We start from the raw sequence: 25,688 nt of genomic DNA, 5'->3' as shown, positions 1-25,688 counted from the left end.
AAAATAAAATGTCGTCCTGAGTGTCTTACTGCAACTGATTCGTCGACACAGGTTCCGTTACAAAATTTGCTAAATCATAAAGCTAATATTTAAATATGGACTTACATATTGCAGAATGTCAAGGTAGTGACACGTACAGAAATAATATGATCACTTCAAACATGTTTCAAGAACAAAATGTTTTTTCGGACTGAGATTGATTTAAGAGATTGAATTGAACTAAAATTGCTGAAATCATATACACTCTAAGGTAGTGATCAAGATGGAGTAACAGTGTGCATCAAATCTAATCTAGATTTTCAGTTTCCAATGTTACTACTATTGATATATTTAATTTGGTGTATGTTAAAAGTGGTTGAGATACATCCTCCATTAGCAAGTGGGCGTAGCAGTGGGCGGACCGGTCCGAAATATTGGTCATACTTTACTCTCATCCCCAGTGGTACAAAATTTAAGAGCTCTAGGCGCTTCCTTTGGGTTGAAATACTCCCTTCATTTGAAAGTGGGCGTGGCAGTGGACGGATCGGTCCAAAATTATGATTATACTTTATTCGCATCCTCTGTGGTAAATGTACAAAATTTCAGGTCTCTAGGTGCTTCCGTTGATTTAATGCGTCAAACCCCTGTCATTTTGCCCACTGTGCAATGGTGCTGATTAGGGCTGTCATTTGGGGTTAATCTCGTCCCGAAATCCCGGGATTTTTTAGAACTTTTATTAATAATTTTTTTATTAATAATTTTTTTATTATTATTGGTCCAATTTGGCTTATAGTATTGTCGTACTAAATTGAAATTGGTGTCTTCATTCAGTATAAACAACTCTTAAACCTCATACACATTACACTTTCAAAATCCAGTCCAACTAGATTTCAACTGTCATTTGCCTTATAAAAAAGGAATTTCAAATCTATTTTTAGTAGATTTCGAGCCTACACGCAAAAAAATAATTCTTTCCTCCCAAACGAAATTTTAGACAAACAAAGTTCGTTTCTCATTTGTTTTTCGCTGTAAGGAAGTGTATGTGGAAGAGAAGTATACACTTTTTGTGATAAACGTTTATTCTTTTCCAGGATGTAAAAACAATTTCATAAAGTCAAACTCAAAAAAAAAAGAAAAACATTGTTTTCTTGCTAATTGAATTTTCCCTCACATCTTTCTCACATCCACGAGGTTTTTTACTTCTTAACACCTTCTCCTGTAATACCAACAATGTAGAAGAAATTATACGATTTTATAAATTTTTAAAATTTTTTTACCTTTCGCCTGGACGGAGAATCGAACCACGGACCATGCACTTTGTAAGCCAACACACTAACCACTGAGCTATGTACCTGTTATGGTCATCAATATATAAATATCCATATAAGTTATATTTATATAGCATAGCTTGCGGCGCCCACGAACCGAATAAACAAAGTTTATTTAACAGAAACAAACATTTGGTTTGGCACCGTGGAGCAGTGGTTGCTACGTCCGACTTGCATGCCAAGGGTCGTGGGTTCGATCCCTGCTTCGACCAAAGTTTTTGTTTGTTTTTTTTTTAATATGTTCCAGATATGTTCGGAAGATTCCGAAAAAATGATCAACATTACATTGTAGTATATTAAATATTGAACTGTAAAATGTGTCTTATTAAAGACCTAAAGTCAGAAAAGAACAGTGTTTGATATAAACGAAATGGACTGTGTTGTTGTTTCAAAAATAACTTTTTTTATTGAAAAAATAAAAATTTTGTAACAAACGAATTTTTTTGGTGATAAAAGTTTAAAATTTTCGAAGCAATTCAAAAAACTCTAACAAAAGAAAAACGTTTTCGGTACACGTTTTCCAAACGTTTTTTTTTTCTTTGCGTGTAATGTGAATGGGCTATTAGACTATTTAGTGTCGACTATGATGTTTTTCACATGCAACAAGATAAGATCGCGAATATCTGATGAAACTTTGGATACCTTGATATTTTTAAGATGTTACTTAAAAGGATAAAGTTTAAAAGAAAATTCTTAAAATCTTTTGTTGAGTATGAAAACGATATAAAATAGCTTTTATTTTATGTTTGTGTTGATATTTTTACACTTCAATTCTTTTGTTACTTTTTCGTTAATAACATTGAATTAAACCAAATTTAATTAATGTACTACAATTTATTGATGCTGTAAATTGTTATTACTCAAAATATTTAAAGAATCTGGAAAATTGTGAGATCCCGAAAAAAAATCCCGGAAAATCCCGGGGTTCAATATTTTGAAATGCCGAATCCCGGTATTAAAAAAAATCGATCCCGAATGACAGTGCTGATATCTTCATAATAAAGTACTAAATTAGTCTTGGTACTACGATATTGACTAGTGCTATAGTACTGTATTTTCCATCCCTGTTTTGAAACCTCAAGTCTGCCGCATTGTTTTAAATATATTCTCATGTTTCCTATTCTAAGAATAAATACCGTAATGGTCATTAAAATTCTAACAATTTTTGTTATAAATAAAACAAATATTTTTATTCTGAAATAATAACATATGTTTATCAAAACGCGTCCTCTCCTCAAAAAAAAAAAAAGAAAACAAAACACTTGTTTTCTTACACAATTTGTTTCCAAAAAATAAAAAAGAGAAAAAGTGAAGTATAAATAGAATAAGTGTCCATGTACGTATCCATAACGTGATAGCTTGTAATTAAATTAATAAATTGTATAGTTCGTTATGTACATACGTATTTACCTAAATTCAACAACAACAACAACACCAATAATATTCGCTCTCCCTACATATAGCAACTACGATGTGAAATCGAAAGCTTTGGAGCTTTGATAACAAAAACACACATTAAATTCAATAACTATTATTATCTGGAGAGGAGCATAAAGAGTAAAGAATAGCAGCAGTACCAGTACAATGCATACAGGCGGGAGCAGAAGCAGCAGCACTGTAGTAGCAGATACATTAGTGTCATTACACAGTCGTAGCACGATTACGCGATGGCCCCTTCGTAAGCCCCCCTACTATTAGGCTCCAGCACATATACACAAACACGCACACACTGACAGGTCACAGAACAAAACATATACATGTAGAAATATGTATGTGGTTGATTTGGTTACCTATCGCCAGATGATACTCACAGGCATGGCCGTGTTGATATTTATGATGGTATGTTTGTATAAATTGTGGGGGAGGGAGCTATACAAGAGGGTTGCACGTACCTGTACGTACATTTTCTTAAGGGATGGAGAGAGAGGGAGGATGCAGAAATACGTTGAGTACATTCTTGCACCTTATTTAAGTTTTTATTGCTGTTTGTTTTGGTTATGGTTGTGTTGCTGCTTTCTTTCTACATCGTTCCATTCACATATTCTTCACTTAAATACCGGGACGACAAAATCAAGTGAGCTCTATTTTCTCTTACTCAAAGAATACTTGGAATTCTTGAGTGCCACACCAAATTATCTTCATATTGGACAAAACTTGTTTTTGTTGCTTTGATCAAAGCTACAGCTCTCTTATACTTCAAACAAAGAGAGAGAGAGAGAGGCTGATTCCTAAAGCAATACTCAATATTTGAAGTGAGCACAAAAAAAAAGCTTTGCAAATATTTAAGGGGTAAGTTAGAGTAAGAGGCCTTTTGTAGGGTTTGCAAAAGGAATCGAAAAGTCGACTAGTCGTCTTTTTTAATTTTTGAAAAATTTTTATATTTTTTCTTTTACTTTTGGAAAAGCCGACTTTCGATTATTTGCGATTATTGAATAATCTAATCAAAAAGGCGATTGTTGGGTTCGATTACATTTTCATGCTTTCGGAAAGCCAACTAATCGTATTTTAATTTTGGGAAATTTTCTATATTTTTTGCTTTTAATTTGGTATAGCTGACTTTCGCAACGATTACTATTTTTTTTTAATTTTTAAAAAATCATTTGTTCAATTTATGTTAAATTTGGAAATATTTACTTTTAAACTTTTTAAAGTTTTCGAAAAATTTGACTTTTCAACTAATTGAATTTTTGATTTTTTTTTTTAATTTTGGAAAATACTACTATTAAAATTTTCAAAAAAATCGACTAATCGAATTTTTGTCAGAGAGAGTCGAAAGACGAATTTTTATAATTGTTAAATTAGACTAATCGAATTTTTGTCAAAGAGATTCGATATACGATTTTTTATTATCGTTAAATTCGACTAATTGACTTTTGATATTTTTGGAAATCGACTCAAACGAAAAAGTCGACAAATCGAAATTGGACGAAAGGTTAGGTTAGATGGCAGCCCGATGTATCAGGCTCACTTAGACTATTCAATCCATTGTGATACCACATTGGTGAACTTCTCTCTTATCACTGAGTGCTGCCCCATTCCATGTTAAGCTCAATGACAAGGGACCTACTTTTTATAGCCGAGTCCGAACGGCGTTCCACATTGCAGTGAAACCACTTAGAGAAGCTTTGAAACCCTCAGAAATGTCACCAGCATTACTGAGGTGGGATATTGGACGAAAAGGAATCTATGGAGCGAATATCTCTGAGGCTTTGTATAGACGATATAATTTAATTTAAAAATTATTCTAAAAATTATCTGGTGCGGTGAATAAAAATTTGTAAAATTGCACGGTTTAACCGCAACTCAAAAAAATTAAAAAAAAAAATTTGATTTTTCGAATTTTTTCAATTTTAACCCTTTCACTACCGAAATAAAACTAATATTAAAAACTTAAATTTTTCTTCTGTTTTTAATTGTACTAACAGCATGTAGAACAAAAATTGCCATTTTGAAAACCTACCTCAACTACTTCAAGAGCTATATGAGCTTGTTTTGAAAACTTGATTCTTGAATTGTGACCAAATGGCCTTACGAAAATAAGCGCTATTTGGCCTATAATGTCCTTTAAAGTGTGAGCAAAAATACAAAAAAGAACCCGAAAAAGTGTCAGCTATATTTTTCGTATGAATGCCCATTTACTAGAAACACAGTAGAAAAATTGTCTAAAATTTTCGTATTTTTCGTTTATTTCTAAAGAAGTTTACAAAAATGTATTTTAGACCTCACCAATATGGAAAATATTTATAGCTTATTTAGATTAAAGCTTCTACTTTAAAGTAACATCGAGAAATAAATCGAAACTAAGTGGAAAAATAGAATTTGGTGTCTTTCTCGAATGTCCTTCAAAGTGGACATCGGTAGTGAAAGGGTTAAGAAGGTTGGAAATGTCGGCACAAAAATGTCGAAAATCGAAAAATCAACTAGAAAAATTACTCTTCCAAAGAAATTTAAAACGTCCACTTTTTAAAATTTTCGAGAAAGTGAAAAGTCGATTTTGAAAAAGTCGAAAACTAGACTTTTCCAATTATTTCCATAGTCCGATTTCTAAAACCAACTTCCAAAAGGCTCTGTTTTTTTGTCACTCTAGTCAAAATTCCAAAATTCCAATTGGCGTTCGTCAAAAGTAGTAGATTCAACAAGCCGACACCCTTGCAGTACATCAATAGTAATGTCTTCGCAGCATTTAATTGCTAGACTTTTCCCCCATAGCCCATATTATGTGGAAGTCTACCCTCCTACCGGATAGTGTAAGCTTCTCCTATAGAGGAATTAGATCCAAAATTAGAAGTACCCAAATTGTTTTACCACGGTGTCATTCTGGTATGTACGAGCGATATTTTCTTATTAGAACGTCCCGCATTTGGAATTTTCTTCCATTACACTTAAGGTTATTTTCTTTTTTAACCTTCTGTTTTCCGGAAAAGATTTTTGGAATTTAATGCAAACAATTCGTAATTCATTTTGAATGGGCTTTTTTATTTTTTTTTAATTAGATTTATTTAAGTGGGGATCATATTTATGCATTTATATAATCACAGATTATTAGTATAATAATAAATGTATCTATTATTATTAGTTTGTATAAAACTTGATCTCATATTATTAATATTAAACAGGTTTAAGATGCTATGTAATATTGATAAATTGACCTTCTTTTGGCTTTTAATATTGCAATAAAATAAATGAAATGAATATTCCATTAAAGAAATTGGTATTGCTAGCGGATCTTAGGATACCTGCAGTACATAACTAAAACTGTCCTGTAAAAAATTTTGAAGTTCTTCCAATAAAAAAAATTTGAAGTCATTTCTTTTAATGTACATACATCCAAAAATAATATTCTATAGATGGACTTAATTTTCTCTTCACAAGATATAGAAAAATCCTTTGTTGTAAAGGGTGGTTAAATTGTAAGGGCCGATGTTGAATGTGAACCACACCTAAACGCCAAGTTTTTTTCCAATTTTATTTGACATTTCTCTATTTCAGACTTACTCAATTTGAAACATGGAGAGATACACAATCCAACAACGTGTTAAATTGGAACCAATTTGGAACCAGAAATGGCAACAGTGGATTATCAATTTTCGAAGAAAATCATCTTCAGTGATGAGGCACATTTTCACCTCAGTGGATTCGTCAATAAACAGAATTGCCGCATTTGGGCGAATGAGAATCCAAGAGTGATTGTCGAAAAACCAATGCACCCACAAAGAGTGACTGTTTGGTGCGGTTTATGGGCTGGCGGTATCATCGGGCCGTATTTTTTCCAAAATGAGGCCGGTCAGGCAGTTACTGTGAATGGTGTTCGCTATCGTGAGATGATAACAAACTTTTTATGGCCCGAATTGGAAGATATGGATGTGGACGATATGTGGTTTCAGCAGGACGGTGCCACTTGCCACACAGCTAACGAAACAATGGCTCTTTTGCGCAACAAATTCAATGGCCGTGTTATCTCACGTAATGGCGATGTCAATTGGCCGCCAAGATCATGTGATTTGACACCGTTGGACTTTTTTCTTTGGGGTTATTTGAAAGAAAAGGTGTACGTCGATAAGCCAGCAACAATTCAAGAGCTAAAGGATGAGATAATTCGGCACATTAACGAGATAATTCGGCTCCATTATGCCTCAGCGTCATCGAAAGTTTGGACCATCGGATGAAGGTGTGCCACCGAGGTCGCGGCACCCATTTGGCCGATATTTTGTTCCATACATAATTGAGTAATACCATAATAAAATAAAATTACAATAATTTCCTAAACAGTTTGTGTTTTATTCAAAATCAACATCGGTCCTTGAAATTTTAACCACCCTTTACTAAGTTTTCGAAACAAATTTAATTTTTTTTAGATTTCAAGGGAAATAAACGGATATAATTTCGAAAAAATTACCAATCTATTTCTCAGAAATATGAGCTATTAGATAGATACCGTTAAAGTATAAAGATTTATTTTTTTTTTTGTTTCAAGTGAAATTTGAAATACTAAAATAGCATCACATCTTAACAACTAATGCAAAAGCAATGCAACGGATGCTTAGGTTAGTTATAGGGGCAACCTAATGGCTGACATAGACTATTCTGTCCATTGTAATAGCACAAGTGGTGAACTTTGTTTCTTAACTCTCAATGACAAGGGACCTCCTTTTTATAGTCCGCAGTGAAAACCACATAGGGTTAGATTAGGTTAGGTTATGTGGCAGCCCGATGTATCAGGCTCACTTAGACTATTCAGTCCATTGTGATACCACAGTGGTGAACTTCTCTCTTATCACTGAGTGCTGCCCGATTCCATGTTAAACTCAATGACAAGGGACCTCCTTTTTATAGCCGAGTCCGAAAGGCGTTCCACATTCCAGTGAAACCACTTAGAGAAGCTTTGAACTTTTTGGTGTTCGGTCGTAGCAGGAATCGAAGCCACGACCTTGTGTATGCAAGGCGGGCATGCTAACCATTGCACCACAGTGGCTCCCGAAAACCACATAAATAGGCTTTGAAACACTCAGCAATGTCACCTTTATTATTGAGAGGGGATAATCAATCGGTGAAAACCCAGTTCAAAGTTCGGTCGTAACTGGTATTATTTCTTTTCCTTTCATTTCTATAGGAAGTACCACCGACTCTTTGTATGCAAGGCGGGCATGCTAACCATTGCACCTCGGTGGCTCATGCTTAAAAATATGACCTCAGCTCTATGTTACAATCATTGCTTCTGATGCGATTTTGTTCTTCTTCCGTATCCAAAAACATGGTTTTTTGCTTCTCTCTTGACTACACTTGTTTTGCTGGGTATCTTATCCTTCGTCCATTCTATACGGACGACTCTCTTTATATCTCTTAACATAACTTGAAAATTTCTCCCGCCTTTAAAGAAGTATACAATTTGCATTAATATTCATTTAAATGTTCGTAATTTATTCCCCTATTTAATGGGGTAGAGAAAATGATATTCCACTCTGCCTCCCCGTATAAAATGGACAAACAAACTTTCGACTTGTTTCTTTCTTCCAATAAATCTACATAGATTTTTCAAATAGACAAATCATGCGAATACAGCCCACTGATATGGGTGCTGTGTTTCCAGTAAAAAAGGAATTTTTAAACAAAGAAACAACTCGTTCCAATGGAATTACGTAGATACTAAGAAAACCAGAAAAATCCTGCCCACGTTTAGATGTCTAGCAGTATGGCAGTAAATGGAAGTTTACCTTCATTTTGATGTTTACATTACTATAGTATTGGGAGAATATTTGTATATGGGTGAGAATATTTTTCAACTTACCTTTGCTGATGAAGAAGTCCTTTGTTTTAAAGCAGATGTCGCTGAATTTGAATGACCACTAACATTCTTGCTTATTATCGATGTTCCCCCACCGCCGCCGCCGCCACCACTGACCACGGCATTGCCCCCACTACTACCGCCAACATGATGATGGTGGTGATGGTGATTGGATGAGGCTGAGCCACCGGAAGAGTTTACAACTGCAGCCGATGACCGTGAACTACCGCCATCCGTAACAGAATTTGTACCACCACCACCACCTCCAACATGGCAATGATGTGATTGCGATTGCGATGGGGTTGAGGGAGCATGATGTGGTTGTTGCTGCTGTGCTGTCTGTTGTTGTTGCTGATGGTAAGAACTATTGTTTTGTGTCTGATTGGCATTGGTTAAAGATGTTGCAATGGTTGAAGATGTGGCCGTATTATTGGGTGGTGTTACAGTCGTATTGGCAACGGTCGAAGTAATTGTCGAAGGCAGTACAATGGTATTTGCATTTGTAGAGTCATGCTGTTGTTGGTGAGTATCTTGTACCGATTGCACTGAACTATGCACGCTATGCTGTTGCTGCTGCTGCTGTTGGTGGTGGTGTAGTTGTTGTTGCTGCGTTGTTTGGCTAGTCGGCGTTTGTGATGATCCAGAGCCCGACTGGGGTTGCGCTATTTGTTGTTGCTGTGACGCTACAGCATTTGTCGTTGGGGTGGTTGTGCCATTTGTAGTTGTTGTACTAGGACTACTAATTCCCGACGCTGCGGCTGCGGCTGCTGTTATCGTTGACGTTGTCATTTTCGACGTTGCATTGCCCTCTGTGGCTGCTGCACTACTATCACCGGCGGCGGGCAACGACTCAGGAACTGTTTGCAATGTCGTCCGCATTGTTGTTGACATTATTTTTAATTCATTCGTAAGAGTCACAAAATACTATTTTTCCTAAACACTCTTAAACACTCTACGAGAAGAAATCACCGGAAACTTGTAACACAATCGCTGCCGGCCGCCACACTTTTAAGGCAGACGAGAGGTTGGTGATAGGAAGGATGAGGAGATAATACCGAAGACTGAGGAGATATTCAGGGAGGTTTCTAATGAATCTCTGTTGTCGAAGTAATTGCACGCGTCTATGCTTTGCTATTTTTTTTTTCTTTTTTGGGGTTGATGACGCGATCTCTTTTTTCCTCCAATTGTTCTTTATTGTTGATGATATCTTCTGCCTCCTCCTCTTGATATTCTTGTTACTGTTGTGGTTGTTGTTGTCGGTTTTGTGATAATCATTCCTTGAGCGGGACAAACATTAAGAATATGTGGTATTTATTTGTATGTGTGCGGATCTGTTGCTGCGGCTGCTGCTGTTATTGTTGCTGTGTTGTGACTCCTCCTAAGTACGTGTGCGTAATTTTTTAGATGCAATTCATCATGGTAGCACAACTTTCGAATCATTAAGATTTTGCGTACGTGATTTGCGTTGTTGTTGTTGTAAGATACTTTCAAAAATATACCAAATCAAAAGAATTTGTGGATGTCTGTTGGGAAGAGAGAAAAAAAAAATATTTTAATAAAATTATTGATATGTTGCCTTCCATTGAAAGATATATTAAGCATTAAAGGATGATATCCAAGGCCAGAGTAGAATTTAAGTTCAATTGTCTGTGGTTTGCAGTACATGCGATTGAATCTTATTTGCTTACGATACTGGCCAATATTAAACAATCGTACAAAATAGACCTTGGGCGAAACAATAGAAAAATCGACTTTGAATTGTAATGTGGATCTTGTTAGGCTGACTAAAGTCATCAAAAAGTCGAAATTGTAATTTTGTAACATTTCATTTTTTGAATTCGAAAAGTTCGAGAAAGTGACATCGTAAATCGTCATTGAATTGAAAAGGAATTTAGTCAAAATTCGACATTATTAAAAGGCAAATCCTTGCAAGAAAGATGGTTAAATAGATTTATTCAAAATTTGAAAAATTCAGATAGTGGAAAATTGAATTGAATGAGAAATGTGATGTATGCACGGTTTGCCACTCGTGTCAAAAATAATCTACTAAAATTTGAAGAAAATTTTACCAAAAATCTACCAAATTAAAAAAAAATTATTTTGAAGTTGTTAGTAACTTTTTTTTTAGTATAAAACAATTTGTTTTATTCGAAAGAAATTTATTGCATTAGAGAAAATGTTCTGTTTTATTTTTATAGAAAATTTTGTCAAAATGTTATTTTAATAGAAAATTTTTTCAAAATGTTATTTTAGTAGAAGATTTTATCAAAACTTTATTTGTATAAAAAATTTTGTAAAAATTTTATTTTTGTAGAAAATTTTGTAAAAATTTTATTTCTATAGAAAATTTGGTCCAAATTTTATTTCTACAGAAAATTTTGTAAAAAATTTATTTCTATAGAAAATTTTGTACAAATTTTATCTCTATAGAAAATTTTGTCAACACTTTATTTCTATAGAAAATTTGGTCCAAATTTTATTTCTACAGAAAATTTTGTCAAAATTTTATTTCTATAGAAAATTTTGTAAAAATTTTATTTCTATAGAAAATTTTGTACAAATTTTATCTCTATAGAAAATTTTGTCAACATTTTATTTCTATAGAAAAATTTGTCAAAATTTTATTTCTATAGAACATTTTATTTCTATAGGAAATTTTGTCAAAATTTTATTTCTATGGGAAATTTTGTCAAAATGTTATTTCTTTGGCCTTTTTTTAAAAAATTTTATTTCTATAGGAAATTTTGTCAAAATTTTATTTCTATGGGAAATTTTGTCAAAATGTTATTTCTTTGGCCTTTTTTTAAAAAATTTTATTTCTATAGGAAATTTTGTCAAAATTTTATTTCTATGGGAAATTTTGTCAAAATTTTATTTCTATAGGAAATTTTGTCAAAATTTTATTTCTATAGGAAATTTTGTCAACATTTTATTTCTATAGGAAATTTTGTCAACATTTTATTTCTATAGAAAATTTTGTTAAAATTTCATTTATATAAAAATTTTTTCCGAATTTTATTTCCATTGAAGATTTTGTCAAAATTTTATTTCTATAAAAAATGTTGTCAAAATTTTATTTCTATAGAAAATTTTGTCAATATTTTATTTCTATAGAAAATTTTGTTCACATTTCATTTCTATAGAAATTTTTGTCCACATTTTATTTCTATAGAAAATGTCGATGTTTTATTCCTATAGAAAATTTTGTCAAAATTTTATTCCTATAGAAAATTTTGTCAAAATTTTATTTCTATAGGAAATTTTGTTAAAATTTTATTTCTATAGAAAATTTTGTCAATATTTTATTTCTACAAAAAAATTTGTTCACATTTCACATTTCTATAGAAATTTTTATCCACACTTTATTTCTATAGAAAATATCAATGTTTTATTCCCATAGAAAAATTTGTCAAAATTTTATTTCTATAGGAAATTTTGTCCCAATTTTATTTCTATATTTATTTTTTCAAAATTTTATTTCTATAGGAAATTTTGTGAAATTTTTATTTCTATAGAAAATTTTGTCAACATTTTATTTCTATAGAAAATTTTGTCCAAATTTTACTTCTATAGAAAATTTTGTCAAAATTTTATTTCTATAGAAAATATTGTCAAAATTTTATTTCTATAGAAAATGTTGTCAATATTTTATTTCTATAGAAAATGTTGTCAATATTTTATTTCTATAGAAAATTTTGTCCAAATTTTATTTCTATATTTGTGAAATTTTTATGTCTATAGAAAATTTTGTCAACATTTTATTTCTATAGAAAATTTTGTCCAAATTTTATTTCTATAGAAATTTTTTTCAAAATTTTATTTCTATAGAAAATATTGTAAAAACTTTATTTCTATAGAAAATGTTGTCAATATTTTATTTCTATAGAAAATTGTGTCCAAATTTTATTTCTGTAGAAAATTTTCTCCAAATTTTATTTCTATAGAAAATTTTGTCCAAATATTATTTCTATAGAAAATTTTGTCCACATTTTATTTCTATAGAAAATTTTGTCCAAATTTTATTTCTACAGAAAATTTTGTCCAAATTTTATTTCAATAGAAAATTTTGCCCAAATTTTATTTCTAAAGAAGATTTTGTCCAAATTTTATTTCTATAGAAAATTTTGTCCACATTTTATTTCTATAGAAAATTTTGTCCAAATTTTATTTCTACAGAAAATTTTGTCCAAATTTTATTTCAATAGAAAATTTTGCCCAAATTTTATTTCTAAAAAAATTTTGTCCAAATTTTATTTCTATTTCTATTAAGTTTATTTCTTGTCCAAATTTTATTTCTATAGAAAATTTTGAGAAAATGTCAAAATTTTATTTTAATGGAAAATTTTGTCAAAACTTTATTTGTATAAAAAATTTTGTCAACATTTTATTTTTGTAGAAAATTTTGTCAACATTTTATTTCTATTGAAAATTTTTTCTAAAATTCACCTCCATAGAAAATTTTGTCCCAATCTTATTTCTATAGAAAATTTTGTCCAAATTTTATTTCTGTAGAAAATGTTGTCCAAATTTTATTTTTATAGAAAATTTTGCCAAATTTTTTTTTTTATATATAAAAATTTGTCAAAATTTTATTTCTATAGAAAAATTTTTAAAAATTTAATTTCTATAGAAAGCTTGGTCAAAAATTTAATTCTGTGGAAAATTTTCTTAACATTTTATTTCTATAGAAAATTTTGTCTAAATTTCATCTCCATAGAAAATTTTGTCCAAATTTTATTTCTATAGAAAATGTTGTCCAAATTTTATTTTTATAGAAAATTTTGTTCGCCCATCGCTTTTGATCACTCTACTTAGAATAGAACTCATCAAAAAGTAAACAAATCGACTTTTAAAAATCACAAAAGTCGAAACTTTTAAATATTTAAAATTCTTTTCCAAATTTAAAAATAATGGTAATTAAATTAAAAATCGATTTTGCCAAATTTTAAAAAAAGTCGAAATTTGCGAAAAATTTTCTTTCCCTTCGAGACCACTACACTTGTACAAATTCAGGGATTCTATCGGTCATTCAAAAATGGTATTTACAATAAATCCGACAATCGGTGTAAAAAGATAAATTGGTCTTGTTTTTATTCACCGATTTTGATCACTCTACTTAGAATAGAACTCATCAAAAAGTAAAAAATCAACTTTTAAAAATCGCAAAAGTCGAAATTTAACAATTTCTTGGATCAATTAAATATTTAATTGATCATTTTCAAATATTAAATAAATATTAGTAATATTGACTTGGTGCAAAAGATCCATAATGATAACAGAATTTAACTTTTAAAAATTTTCAGTACTTTTTATTTCATAGATCACACCAAAAATTCATAGTAAAAGTGATCATTTGTTGTTTGTTTTTTTTTTTTACAAAACCACTTGTCTCTTAATCTTATTTACTATATAATCATATATGAATAAAGAAAAAGTTTGCCCCGACATATTATCCAATTTGACTTTAAAGCGATGTTGTTGCAAGATCATCAATTCACGCCGTATTTCCTCCGGCACATATGATCGTTTTAATAACGATTCAATTTTTCTATAATCATTGGCGGTTAAAGGTTCTTGGGGTATTTGCCCATTATAGATAATATCAGAGGGATGTATACCCAACCATTTCATATGGGGACACGATAACATCGATGCATATTGACTAAAATTCAATGAACCATAACGATAAGTAAGCATTATTTCGATACCATAAGGATCACCATCGGCTAACATATACGTGGCTATGTGATTATATTGCCTTGTGAGATTATGTAGAAGCCAACGGGTTGCAATATCTGGACTACCACGAGCTGTAACCAGTAATAGATGACCATTCATTATCGAAGACAAAGAACTTTGTAACAAACGCTTAAACATGGTATCCTTTTCCACTATCAATATTAATTGGGCATTGGTTTGAAAATGATCGATATAGGTAAAATTTGGTGGTATCATTGTGGGTGTACTAAAAGAATTACAATCAATGAGATCACCATTGCTCATAACAATTGTCAATGGACCTAGAATTGTTGAAAAGAAGCTAATGACCATTTTTTGTTATATGAGAAAAACAATAAAAATACCTGCTATCATACCCTTGCCTGAACTAAATATACCCAAATTCCATGATGTCTGTCCCAGAAGAGAGCAAACATCTTTAACGGCCTTGTTGACTTGTACCGTTGTACACGTCATATGGGTATTTTTATAGAAAAGTTCACGATATGTACAACTGCTGCGATTCAAAAGCAAATCATGGGTTTCGGCCAATGTAAAAATTAACATGGCAATACGTTGACGATGGCCCCGATGACCATAAACTAATCTTTCGTGCACCTCTTGCTCCTCCTCCTCCTCGTCTATTGGTTCATTATTTGGCAAAACATCTGTTGGCAAATTATTGAGACACCTGTATGTTGTTGCGTTACTTCTTTTTTGTCGTCGTCTTCTTCCTTGACCCCTTTGTGTTAACTCTTCTTGCACAGGATTAGCAGCAGCAATAACATTATCGTCATTGTCATCGCCACCATCATCATCATCATCATCATCGCCATTATTATCATGGCCAACTGTCACCATGTTGTTGTTTTTAATATGAATTTCGGTGTTAGGACCTTTTAATATCAGGTCCCTCAACAATGAGTTGATTAAACTTTCAATGCTATTAATCATGGTGGTGGACTGCTGCTCGTCTATCCTGTGTAGTCTCTAGATTTTTGTGTGCGGTAATGGTTATTCAGTAGTTGTGTTCATTTTGTATTCTGTACTTTATGGAGGACAATGAAGCAAAAGCGAATTGAATGAAAAGAAGAGTAAATAATGTGTAAATAAATACTCCCCAAGGTACTCACAATTGTACCGTACGGTGTGTAAGGTACCTTGACATACGTACAAGTAGCAGTAGCAGCAGCAGCAGCATATGTCAGTTATTTACCAAGATTCCCCTATTCACACATACATACAAACATACAAATTAAAATGGTTACATTCTTATGTAGTATGTATGCATTAAATGACATATGGCCAGTATTGCCAGAAAAGATTAATGACTTTTAGGGATTCAACGTCAATATTAACGAGCTTAATACGAGGGTGGAACGATACCCAATGGTAAAAAATCAAACCACTTATGTTCTTACGGAACTCCAACTCCAATAAACGTGTTGACCCTAAAAAAGGCTCATTTGGAATAAAAAGCGACCGTGCTAATATAGCACACTTTTTATAAAGGATAAAATATGAATTAAATGAATTTTTAACTTTTTTTAAGAAATTATGTAGTCTAATTTTTTATCTCCATTCCATCGACAATTAATTCTTGAAAATAACAGTTTATGAAAGTAATTGACACAATACGAAGGTGGGCCTAATACGAGGGAGCGGCAACAATCACGGTTGACATAGTTTATAGAATTCTACCAAAATTGTTATTATTTTTTACTGTTTGGTAGAAATCTTGTTGTTTTGGTAGATTTTGTAAAATATTCCCCACCAACACAGATGTATAGTACTTTTCTATAGAAATAAAATTTTGCAAGAATGTTCTACATAGAAATACAATTTTGCAAACATTTTCTATAGAAATAAAATTTTGGACAAAATTTTCAATAGAAATAAAATTTATATAGAAATATAATTTTGGACAAAACTTTCTATAGAAATAAAATTTTGCAAATTTTTATATAGAAATAAAATGTTGACAAAGAAATACAATTTTGCAAAAAAATTCTATAGAAATAAAATCTTGACATTTCTATAGAAATAACATTTTGACAAAATTTTCCATAGAAATATAATTTTGACAAAATTTTCTAAAAAAAATAAAATTTTCTATAGAAATAAAATTTTGCAATAATTTTCTATAGAAATAAAATTTTGGACAAACTTTTCTATAGACGTATAATTTTGTACAAAATTTACTATAGAAATAAAATTTTGGACAAAATTTTCTATAGAAATAAAATTTTAAAAAAATTCTGTAGAAATAAAATTTTGCAAAAATTTTCTATAGAAATAAAAGTGTGCAAAAATTTTCTATAGAAATAAAATTTTGCAAAAATTTTCTATAGAAATAAAATTTTGCAAAATTTTTCTATAGAAATAAATTTTTGCAAAGACTTTCTATAGAAATAAAATTTTGCAAAAATTTTCTATGGAAATAAAAAGTTGGAAAAATTTTTTTCAATAGAAATAAATAATAAAATTTTGCAAAAGTTTTCTATAGAAATAAAATTTTGCAAAAATTTTCTCTAGAAATAGAACATTGGTCAAAATTTTCAACAGAAATAAAACTTTGGTCAAAATTTTCTATAGAAATAAAATTTTGGACAAAATTTTCTATAGAAATAAAATTTTGGACAAAATTTTCTATAGAAATAAAATTTTGGACAAAAATTTCTCTAGAAATAAAATTTTGGACAATGTTTTCTATAGAAATATAATTTTAGACAAAATTTTCTTTGAATAGAGTTTTGCAAAAATTTTCTAAAGAACTACAATTTTGCAAAAATTTTCTATAGAAATAAAATTTTGCAAAAATTTTCTATAGAAATAAAATTTTGCAAAAATTTTCTATAGAAATAAAAATTTGTATAAATTTTCTATGGAAATAAAATTTTGCAAAAATATTCTATAGAACTAAAATTTTGTATAAATTTTCTATAGAAATAAAATTTTTGACAAAATTTTCTATAAAAATAAAAGTTTCTATAGAAATAAAATTTTGCAAAAATTTTCTACAGAAATAAAATTTTTCAAAAATTTTCTATAGAATAAAATTTTGTAAAATTTTTCTATAGAAATAAAATTTTTCAAAAATTTTCTATAGAAATAAAATTTTGCAAAAATTTTCTATAGAATAAAATTTTGTAAAATTTTCTATAGAATAAAATTTTGTAAAAGTTTTCTATAGAGATAAAATTTTTCAAAAATTTTCTATAGAAATAAAATTTTGCAAAACTTTTCTATAGAAATAAAATTTTGACAAAATTTTCTATAGAAATAAAATTTTGCAAAAATTTTCTATAGAAATGAAATTTTGCAAAAATTTTCTATAGAAATAAAATTTTGCAAAGACTTTCTATAGAAATAAAATTTTGCAAAAATTTTCTATGGAAATAAAAAGTTGGAAAAAAATTTTTCAATAGAAATAAATAATAAAATTTTGCAAAAGTTTTCTATAGAAATAAAATTTTGCAAAAATTTTCAACAGAAATAAAACTTTGGTCAAAATTTTCTATAGAAATAAAATTTTGGACAAAATTTTCTATAGAAATAAAATTTTGGACAAAATTTTCTATAGAAATAAAATTTTGGACAAAAATTTCTCTAGAAATAAAACTTTGGACAAAATTTTCTCTAGAAATAAAATTTTGGACAAAATTTTCTATAGAAATATAATTTTAGACAAAATTTTCTTTGAATAGAGTTTTGCAAAAATGTTTTATAGAACTACAATTTTGCAAAAATTTTCTATAGAAATAAAATTTTTCAAAAATTTTCTATAGAATAAAATTTTGTAAAAGTTTTCTATAGAAATAAAATTTTTCAAAAATTTTCTATAGAAATAAAATTTTGCAAAAAATTTCTATAGAAATAAAATTTTTCAAAAATTTTCTATAGAATAAAATTTTGTAAAAGTTTTCTATAGAAATAAAATTTTTCAAAAATTTTCTATAGAAATAAAATTTTGCAAAACTTTTCTATAGAAATAAAATTTTGCAAAAATTGTCTATAGAAATAAAATTTTGACAAAATTTTCTATAGAAATAAAATTTTGACAAAATTTTCTATAGAAATAAAATTTTGACAAAATTTTCTATAGAAATAAAATGTTAGATAAAATTTTCTATAGATATCAAATTTTGGACAAAATTTTCTATAGAACTAAATTTTTGGGCAAAATTTTCTATAGAAATAAAATCTTGCAAAAATTTTCTATAGAAATAAAATTTTGCAAAAGTTTTCTATAGAAATAAAATTTTGACAAAATTTTCTATAGAAATAAAGTTTTGGAAAAAAATTTCTATAGAAATAAAATTTCGGTCCCCTGGTATTGGCAGTCAGGGGAAAATGTCCTGATACAATTGGAAATATTATACAGTGGAATATTATTGACAGGAAAATGGACGAAGAAGAATATTCTAGGGATCTATCCTGCAAAAACAGAACTAGTCTTGTACTGCAAAGAACGCAAAATACCCACGTTTAAGCCCATCTGTTTAGGTTGCATTAAAATTTCCTTTGGTGAGAGTACAAAATGCCTCGAAGTTGTATTGGATAGATGGCTGACAGCCTAAAATTTAAAAATGGCTTGTACTGGTGCAAAAAAAAAAAGACAATGGAGAGACAAGTGGGACACTTCAGCAGTCGTCAAGCTGGATTCAAATATCAGTCAAATAGAAGGGTCATCTCAGTCCTTAGAAAATATGTTCTTTGAAAGTTGAAGCCTCGCTAGGCCAAGTTTATCGAATTTAAAGAAACCAATGTAAAAAATAAATAGCAACTTTTTCAAAACCGTTGCTCTCTTTCAGACTTTGGAACTTATCTCACCACCCTCATACATATCATAGTAAACATGTAATGAAGAAAATGTTAAAAACAAATGATGCGATGTAATTAAGGTTCATATGTTAAAAGTTTTGAAGTAAATTACATTTGGAATCGATAGAAGTGATTGGAATTAGTCATCTTTTTCGACTTAATGAGGTAATGCAGAGGTATATGCTATAAGGTGAACATCATAATATGCAAATAAGTTGCCTTAACCCTCTAATGTCCAATCCCGCTTTTAGGTGGGCTTCATTACATCAGGAAGCTTTTTGTAAAACACACCTTAAGGCAACAAAAATGGGCAAAATAAAAGAAAACTTAGTTACAACGGTTCAAGAGGCTTTGCAGCATAAAGTGCCGTACCGTATAACTTTTTTTGTTTCACTTTTTTTGATTTTGTATCGTTAACATTGAATATTTAGGTTAGGTTAGGTGGCAGCCCGATGTATCAGGCTCACTTAGACTATTCAGTCCATTGTCATACCACAGTGGTGAACTTCTCTCATTGAATATTTAATCAGCTGGCAAAAAATGGGGCATTAGAGGGTTAAACAAGTTACTACAGCCGAAAATTCGGTAAATCTATGGTAAACATGGGCATTTAAAGTAATTCGGATGAAAAATGTTTCGTTTCCAAAATGCTCAAGCCATAGAAAATTATAACCTATGTATTTGGAAGAGACTACACGCCAAAACCGATAGGTAGATATACTTTAATGACTTCATTCTCATTTATGGACCTATGCCGTTTCCCATTTCAAAAATTTTAAACACATTAAACAAGTGTTCCGTATATAAACTTAATAATTTTTTTTTTAAATTCCATGGCCTATTCTATTAATGGAAAATTTCTTTTCATAATTCAAATTAAAAAAAAAAAAAAAAAAAAAAAAAAAAAAAAAAACATTCCATTGCAATTGATAACCAATGGTAAACAAAACACACCGTTTTATTTAACGCGAATAGAATAGCAAAGAAAAAAGAGCCCTGTCATTGTCAAAATGTGATAACTTCAAGAGCATAGCTATATCCGACTAGTAACTGCAATCTTTTGAAAAAGAAAAAAAACTCTGAATGCACTGAAGATTGGAGAACATTTGAGTGATATGTTTTCTCTTTTTTGCGATGAGTGACATCTTGAACTTTTAAGATAAATATCCAATTATGATATATGTAAGATGTCATCTAAAAAAACAGTCATAATGTATTTTTTAGAGTTCTTTGAACCAGCCAAAAGGCTCTTGACATTCTTTATATGGGACATTCTAATGTATTCTCATCTATCATTTTTTTTAGAATTATAAAAAAAAACATTATGGATATTTTCTCCACTTTGTAGACCATATATTGGGAATCTCAAACACGGTTGCCATTCGAGCCAAAAATAATCTATCAACTTTTAAAGAAAATTTTACAAAAAAAAAACTACCAAACAACAAGATTTTATTATTTAATATATAAATTTTATTTCTATAGCAAATTTTCTCAAAATTCTTATTTTACAAAATTTTATTTCTATAGCTAATTTTCTCAAAATTCTTATTTTGCAAAATTTTATTTCTATAGCAAATTTTCTCAAAAAATCATTTCTATAGAAAATTTTCTCAAAATTTTATTTTTATACAAAATTTTCTCAAGATTTTGTTTCTATAGAAAATTTTCTCAAAATTCATATTTTGCAAAATTTTATTTCTATAACAAATTTTCTCAAAAACTTATTTCTATAGAAAATTTTCTCAAAATTTTATTTTTATACAAAATTTTCTCAAAATTTTATTTCTACATAAAATTTCCTCAAAATTTTATTTCTGTAGTAAAATTCCTCGTAGTAGTAAAATTTTTTGTACTTTAACAGAGTCAGACAAAGGGGGGTTCCCCTCCCCGACCAACTACCGAAAAATGTGTTGTACACTATTAGAAAAATATGTTTTTCATATCTCCCGATATAAACAAAATGTGTGTTCGGGCACAATTTTTTAACACAATATATTTAAGTGCCCAAATTTAATGTTCCTAAACTAGCATTAAATGTATGGGACACATATTTTTTTGAGGGTGTAGCTGATCTTTGTCCAATGTCTGTCCACAAACTTTAACAAATCGGAGAACGTCAGTTCCATTTGCAAAAAGTCGGGCAAGGGGAGGCCCCTCTCACCCCTAAATATAAAAAAATTAGTTACCCCACAGTGTGAAGTATAACAACACGTGGAAGAAAGATGGAGGGAAAAGTTTTGCAGACTATACTCGGAGTAAGCGTTCCCCAGGAGAAATGTTTCGTCTATCGATTTTTTCTATTGAAAATTTTCTCAAAATTTTATTTCTTTTGAAAATTTTTGAAATATTTTGCAAAATCTACCAAAACATCAAGAATTCTACCAATCTACCAAACAATATAAAATCTACCATTTTTGATAAAATTCTACCAATTATGGCGACCGTGATCTCAAACCCATTTTGCAATATCCGTTTTTACCATCGTTTCGAAGACTAAAAAATCTATCATTCAAATATAAATGTGGATACCCAAGATTTTCCATAGTGGACACATTTCTCTCGAGATGCACATCTCGCACATTTTGCAATACCCGTTTTCTTGAGGGTTTTCACATATAAATCTTGATGCCAATCTTTTTTCCATTGGGCCATAGAGTGCGCATTTCTCTCGAGCAGCACTATCTCCACTTTTTGTAGCGAATATGTTATAGTAGGAAACCCAAAAACAATTTGCAAAATCTATTTTTCATATAACATAAATTTGGAGGCCCGTCGTTCTCCGTTTTACCATAGTGGACAAATTTTTCTCGAGAAGCACATCTCCAACATTTTCCAATACCCGTTTTTACCATCGGTGGAGGGGAGAGGACTAAAGGTCTATTTTTCACATATAAATCTGGATGTCAATCTTTTTTGCATTGGGCCATAGTGTACGCATTTCTCTCGAGCAGCACTATCTCCACTTTTTGTTGGGCATATATTAGGAAACCCAAACACAATTTGCAATATTCCTTTTTGCCATCGATTAGAGGATCTATTTTTCAAATATGAATTTGGTTCTCCATTTTAACATAGTGGACACATTTTTCTCCAGAAGCACATCTCGCACATTTTGCAATACCCGTTTTTTGGAGGGGAGAAGACTAAAGGACTATTTTTCACATATAAATCGGCCATAGTGTACGCATTTCTCTCGAGCAGCACTGTCTCCACTTTTTGTTGGGTATGTATTAGGAAACCCAAACACAATTTGCAATATTCGTTTTTACCATCGATTAGAGGATCTATTTTTCAAACATAAATTTGGAGGCCCATTTTTCTCCATTTTACTATAGTGGACACAATTTTCTCGAGGAGCACTGGCTTTACTTTTTTGTAGTGCATGTATTGGGAATCCCAAATATATTTTCCAATATCCGTTTTTCTCCTTCAGATAGAGGAATAAAAAATCCATCTTTCACATATAAATAAATCTGAATGCCCATAGTTCTCCATTTGGTCATAGTGAACGCATTTCTCCCGACTTGCACCTTTCACACATTTTTGTAGGCCATATATTCGAAAACCCAAACACATCTTGCAATAAAAAGATTTATATGTTTGACATATAAATCTGGAGTCCCATTGTTCTCTATTTTACCATAGTGGATACATTTCTCTCGTGAAGAGACTCAGAAATGTCAGCAGCATTACAGACAGACGGACTCAAACAACCGCTGAGGTTGTTTGAATCCGTTGAGCTTCGGTCCAACACAAGACCCTTTGTATGCAAGGCGGGTATGCTAATCAACCATTGCATTACGATGGATCCCATATATTTTAGGCCATAAATTGGAATCCCAAACACAGTTTGCAATATCAGATTTTACCATTGGATAGAGGGCTAAAAGATCATCTTTCACATTTTAAAAATTCGGTTTTTTTCATAAAAAGTCTATTAGTCGATATTCGTAAACATCAAAAGTCGATTTGAGACTATTTTAAAAGAAAACTCATGTGTGGCTCAGGCTAACTCATCAATTTAGCAACGTTTTTATACTTATGGGCTGCGCGAATTAGTTATGCGATATTGACAACATGTGGTGTGGATGTGGGAAATACGCATCGGATAATACTGAAACCAAAATTCGTGTCATATCCTCATTTCCTAGCTTTCATTTTCGGTATTTGTTGTATGTTGGGAGTTTGTTTTTGGAAGCTTAGACAGATAGCTGCTCCAAAGGAAAGTTTTGTTTTGCAACGCATTGTTGGTGATATAAAGTGGATCCTCTACGATAATCCCAAAAAAATTATATGGTTATCCTGATCATGGCGGCATATTCGATGGAAAATCCGAATATCGAAAAAGACTTATGCTTTATATTTGGTGGGATCAACTGGGCGTACTATGGGCAGCTTCAACCGTGAGAAGCGACCATACACACAAAAAAAATTCTGATTCAATCACGAAATTAATTGATTCAATTAATTTTTTAATTGAAATGTCTTCAATCACAGAAATGATAGTATCAATTAAAAAATTAATTGACAGTCAATTAAAAAATTAATTGATCCAATTAAAAAATTAATTGATACTATTAATTTGTGTGATTGATTTTTATTTCAATTAAAAAATTTGTTGATTCAATTAAATTTTTAATTTAATATTTTTTACATTTTTTTTCTGTGTAGGAACTTTGTATCGAGCTCAATTAATCAATTTGGAAAGGCACTACAAGGTAATTTTCAGCATAACGCTTGGACACATGTTGCAAAAACTGTAAAAACTTATTATGAAGACATTCAAATGGGAAATCTTACTCCACTCCCCGTATAGCCCAGACGTTGCTACTTCTGATTTCCCCTGGCTCCGATTGATGACGCATAACCTGTCTAATCAACATTTTCGTTCTTATGACTAAGCCAAAAATTTAGTCGATTTGCGGTATCCATATATTGCCAGAAAGATGGGAAATAATATTGACTACAGATGGACCATTGCATTTTTTTTCGAAATTAATCAAAATTTGAAAATTGCATTTGATGGACAATTGAAATTTTTTTTTTAATTAATCAAAATTTGAAAATATGCCGCATTTTTAATTTGCGATCCCAATATTTTCAATATTCTTGGGATTAATCAATCCATGTTGATCATCTGATGGGTTTTATAATCGTTAATTATTTACATTTATTTGTTTGCTATTGAACTTGTCATAAGTAAACACTTGCACAAAGCTTTAGTTTTGTCGTATTGCTAATTAAAACGCATAGTACAATTTCCTTTATATGACACAAAAACAACACAAACTAATCTCAGTGAAAAATGGAATATTTGAGCTTAGAAAAAATGCTTAACATTTAACATCTAGAAACCATTTTCTCAATCTCTGGTTGAAGTTGAATTTAATTTGACAATAAAACTGCTGATGGCATTACAAAATTGTTTCTTGAATATAAATCCCCTCTTCTGATAGACTGTCCAGGATACAAGCTAATCTGAATTGAAGGCATTTAGTATAAAGCACTGCAAATCGCCCTCGGGACCATATTTTTATCACTCACACATTAGCGCTGGAACAAGAGGCTGATGTTATGCCCCTGCAAGAACGATTGTTGCCAGCCAACAGATACAGGAATTAAACTGAAGCTGAATGAGAACATCAGAATCGAAAAAAACATTTGCAATACACCCTTCCTTACAAGGCCGTTATTAAAATTTTTATCAAAATTTTATTTCTATAGAAAAAATTGTCAAAATTTTATTTCTATATAAAATTTTGATAAAACTTTATTTCTATAGAAAATTTTGTCCAAATTTTATTTCTATAGAAAATTTTGTCAAAATTTTATTTCTATAGAAATTTTTTGCAACATTTTATTTCTATAGAAAATTTTGTCAAAATTTTATTTCTATAGAATTTTATTTTTAAATTTTATTTCTATAGAAAATTTTGTCAAAATTTTATTTCTATAGAATTTTTTTTTTTTTAAATTTTATTTCTATAGAAAATTTTGTTAAAATTTTATTTCTATAGAAAATTTTGTCCAAATTTTATTTCTATAGAAAATTTTGTCAACATTTTATTTCTATAGAAAATTTTGTCAAAATTTTATTTCTATAGAAAATTTTGTCAAAAGTTTATTCTATAGAAAATTTTGTCAAAATTTTATTTCTATAGAAAATTTTTGCAAAATTTTATTTCTATAGAAATTTTTTGCAAAATTTTATTTCTATAGAAAATTTTTGCAAAATTTTATTTCTATAGAAAAAATTGTCAAAATTTTATTTCTGTAGAAAATTTTTGCAAAATTTTATTTCTATAAAAAATTTTGTCAACATTTTTTATAGGCGCAAAAGTCTCATATTTGAAGGCTAAGAAGACACAACACGACACTGACACCATAAGACGAAAATTTGAAAAAAAAAAATAATTTCCTATACACACCAGAATATACAGCGATGGATAAAAGACAACCAGTGCCGCCATTTGGATACTATCAATGGATTTAGAAGCATTATTTTGGACATTGGACATTTCCATCGAGTCCGAAGCCATACTTGTTGCTCTCCT

At 30.1% G+C, this 25,688-nt stretch overlaps 2 protein-coding genes across 7 annotated transcripts in view; both read right to left on the bottom strand.

Annotated features, from left to right (window-relative positions):
• Nucleotides 1-25,688, bottom strand: part of par-1 — a 145,774-nt gene that overhangs the window by 109,871 nt on the left and 10,215 nt on the right. For all 5 annotated transcript variants that reach the window (XM_075310546.1, XM_075310556.1, XM_075310548.1 and 2 more), the window contains exon 2: nucleotides 8,593-10,112. In XM_075310546.1, coding sequence (XP_075166661.1) covers nucleotides 8,593-9,480 — 888 coding nt within the window. In that variant the 5' untranslated portion in view covers nucleotides 9,481-10,112. The remainder of the gene's footprint in view (nucleotides 1-8,592; nucleotides 10,113-25,688) is intronic.
• Nucleotides 13,871-15,531, bottom strand: mei-W68 (meiotic W68). Of its 2 annotated transcripts, XM_075310560.1 has the most exons (3): nucleotides 15,441-15,531; nucleotides 14,673-15,350; nucleotides 13,871-14,609 (listed from the first exon to the last, which is right to left on the bottom strand). In XM_075310560.1, exons 2-3 carry the CDS (start codon nucleotides 15,259-15,261, stop codon nucleotides 13,963-13,965), a joined length of 1,236 nt encoding a protein of 411 aa, XP_075166675.1. In that variant the 5' UTR covers nucleotides 15,262-15,350; nucleotides 15,441-15,531; the 3' UTR covers nucleotides 13,871-13,962. The 2 variants fall into 2 exon arrangements, with proteins under 2 accessions (XP_075166675.1, XP_075166674.1); XM_075310559.1 differs by having other exon boundaries at nucleotides 14,673-15,486.

The sequence above is a fragment of the Haematobia irritans genome, chromosome 5 (genome assembly GCF_050003625.1).
Source record: "Haematobia irritans isolate KBUSLIRL chromosome 5, ASM5000362v1, whole genome shotgun sequence".
NCBI lineage: Eukaryota > Metazoa > Arthropoda > Insecta > Diptera > Muscidae > Haematobia > Haematobia irritans.
This window is presented reverse-complemented; position numbering and strand designations above follow the sequence as displayed.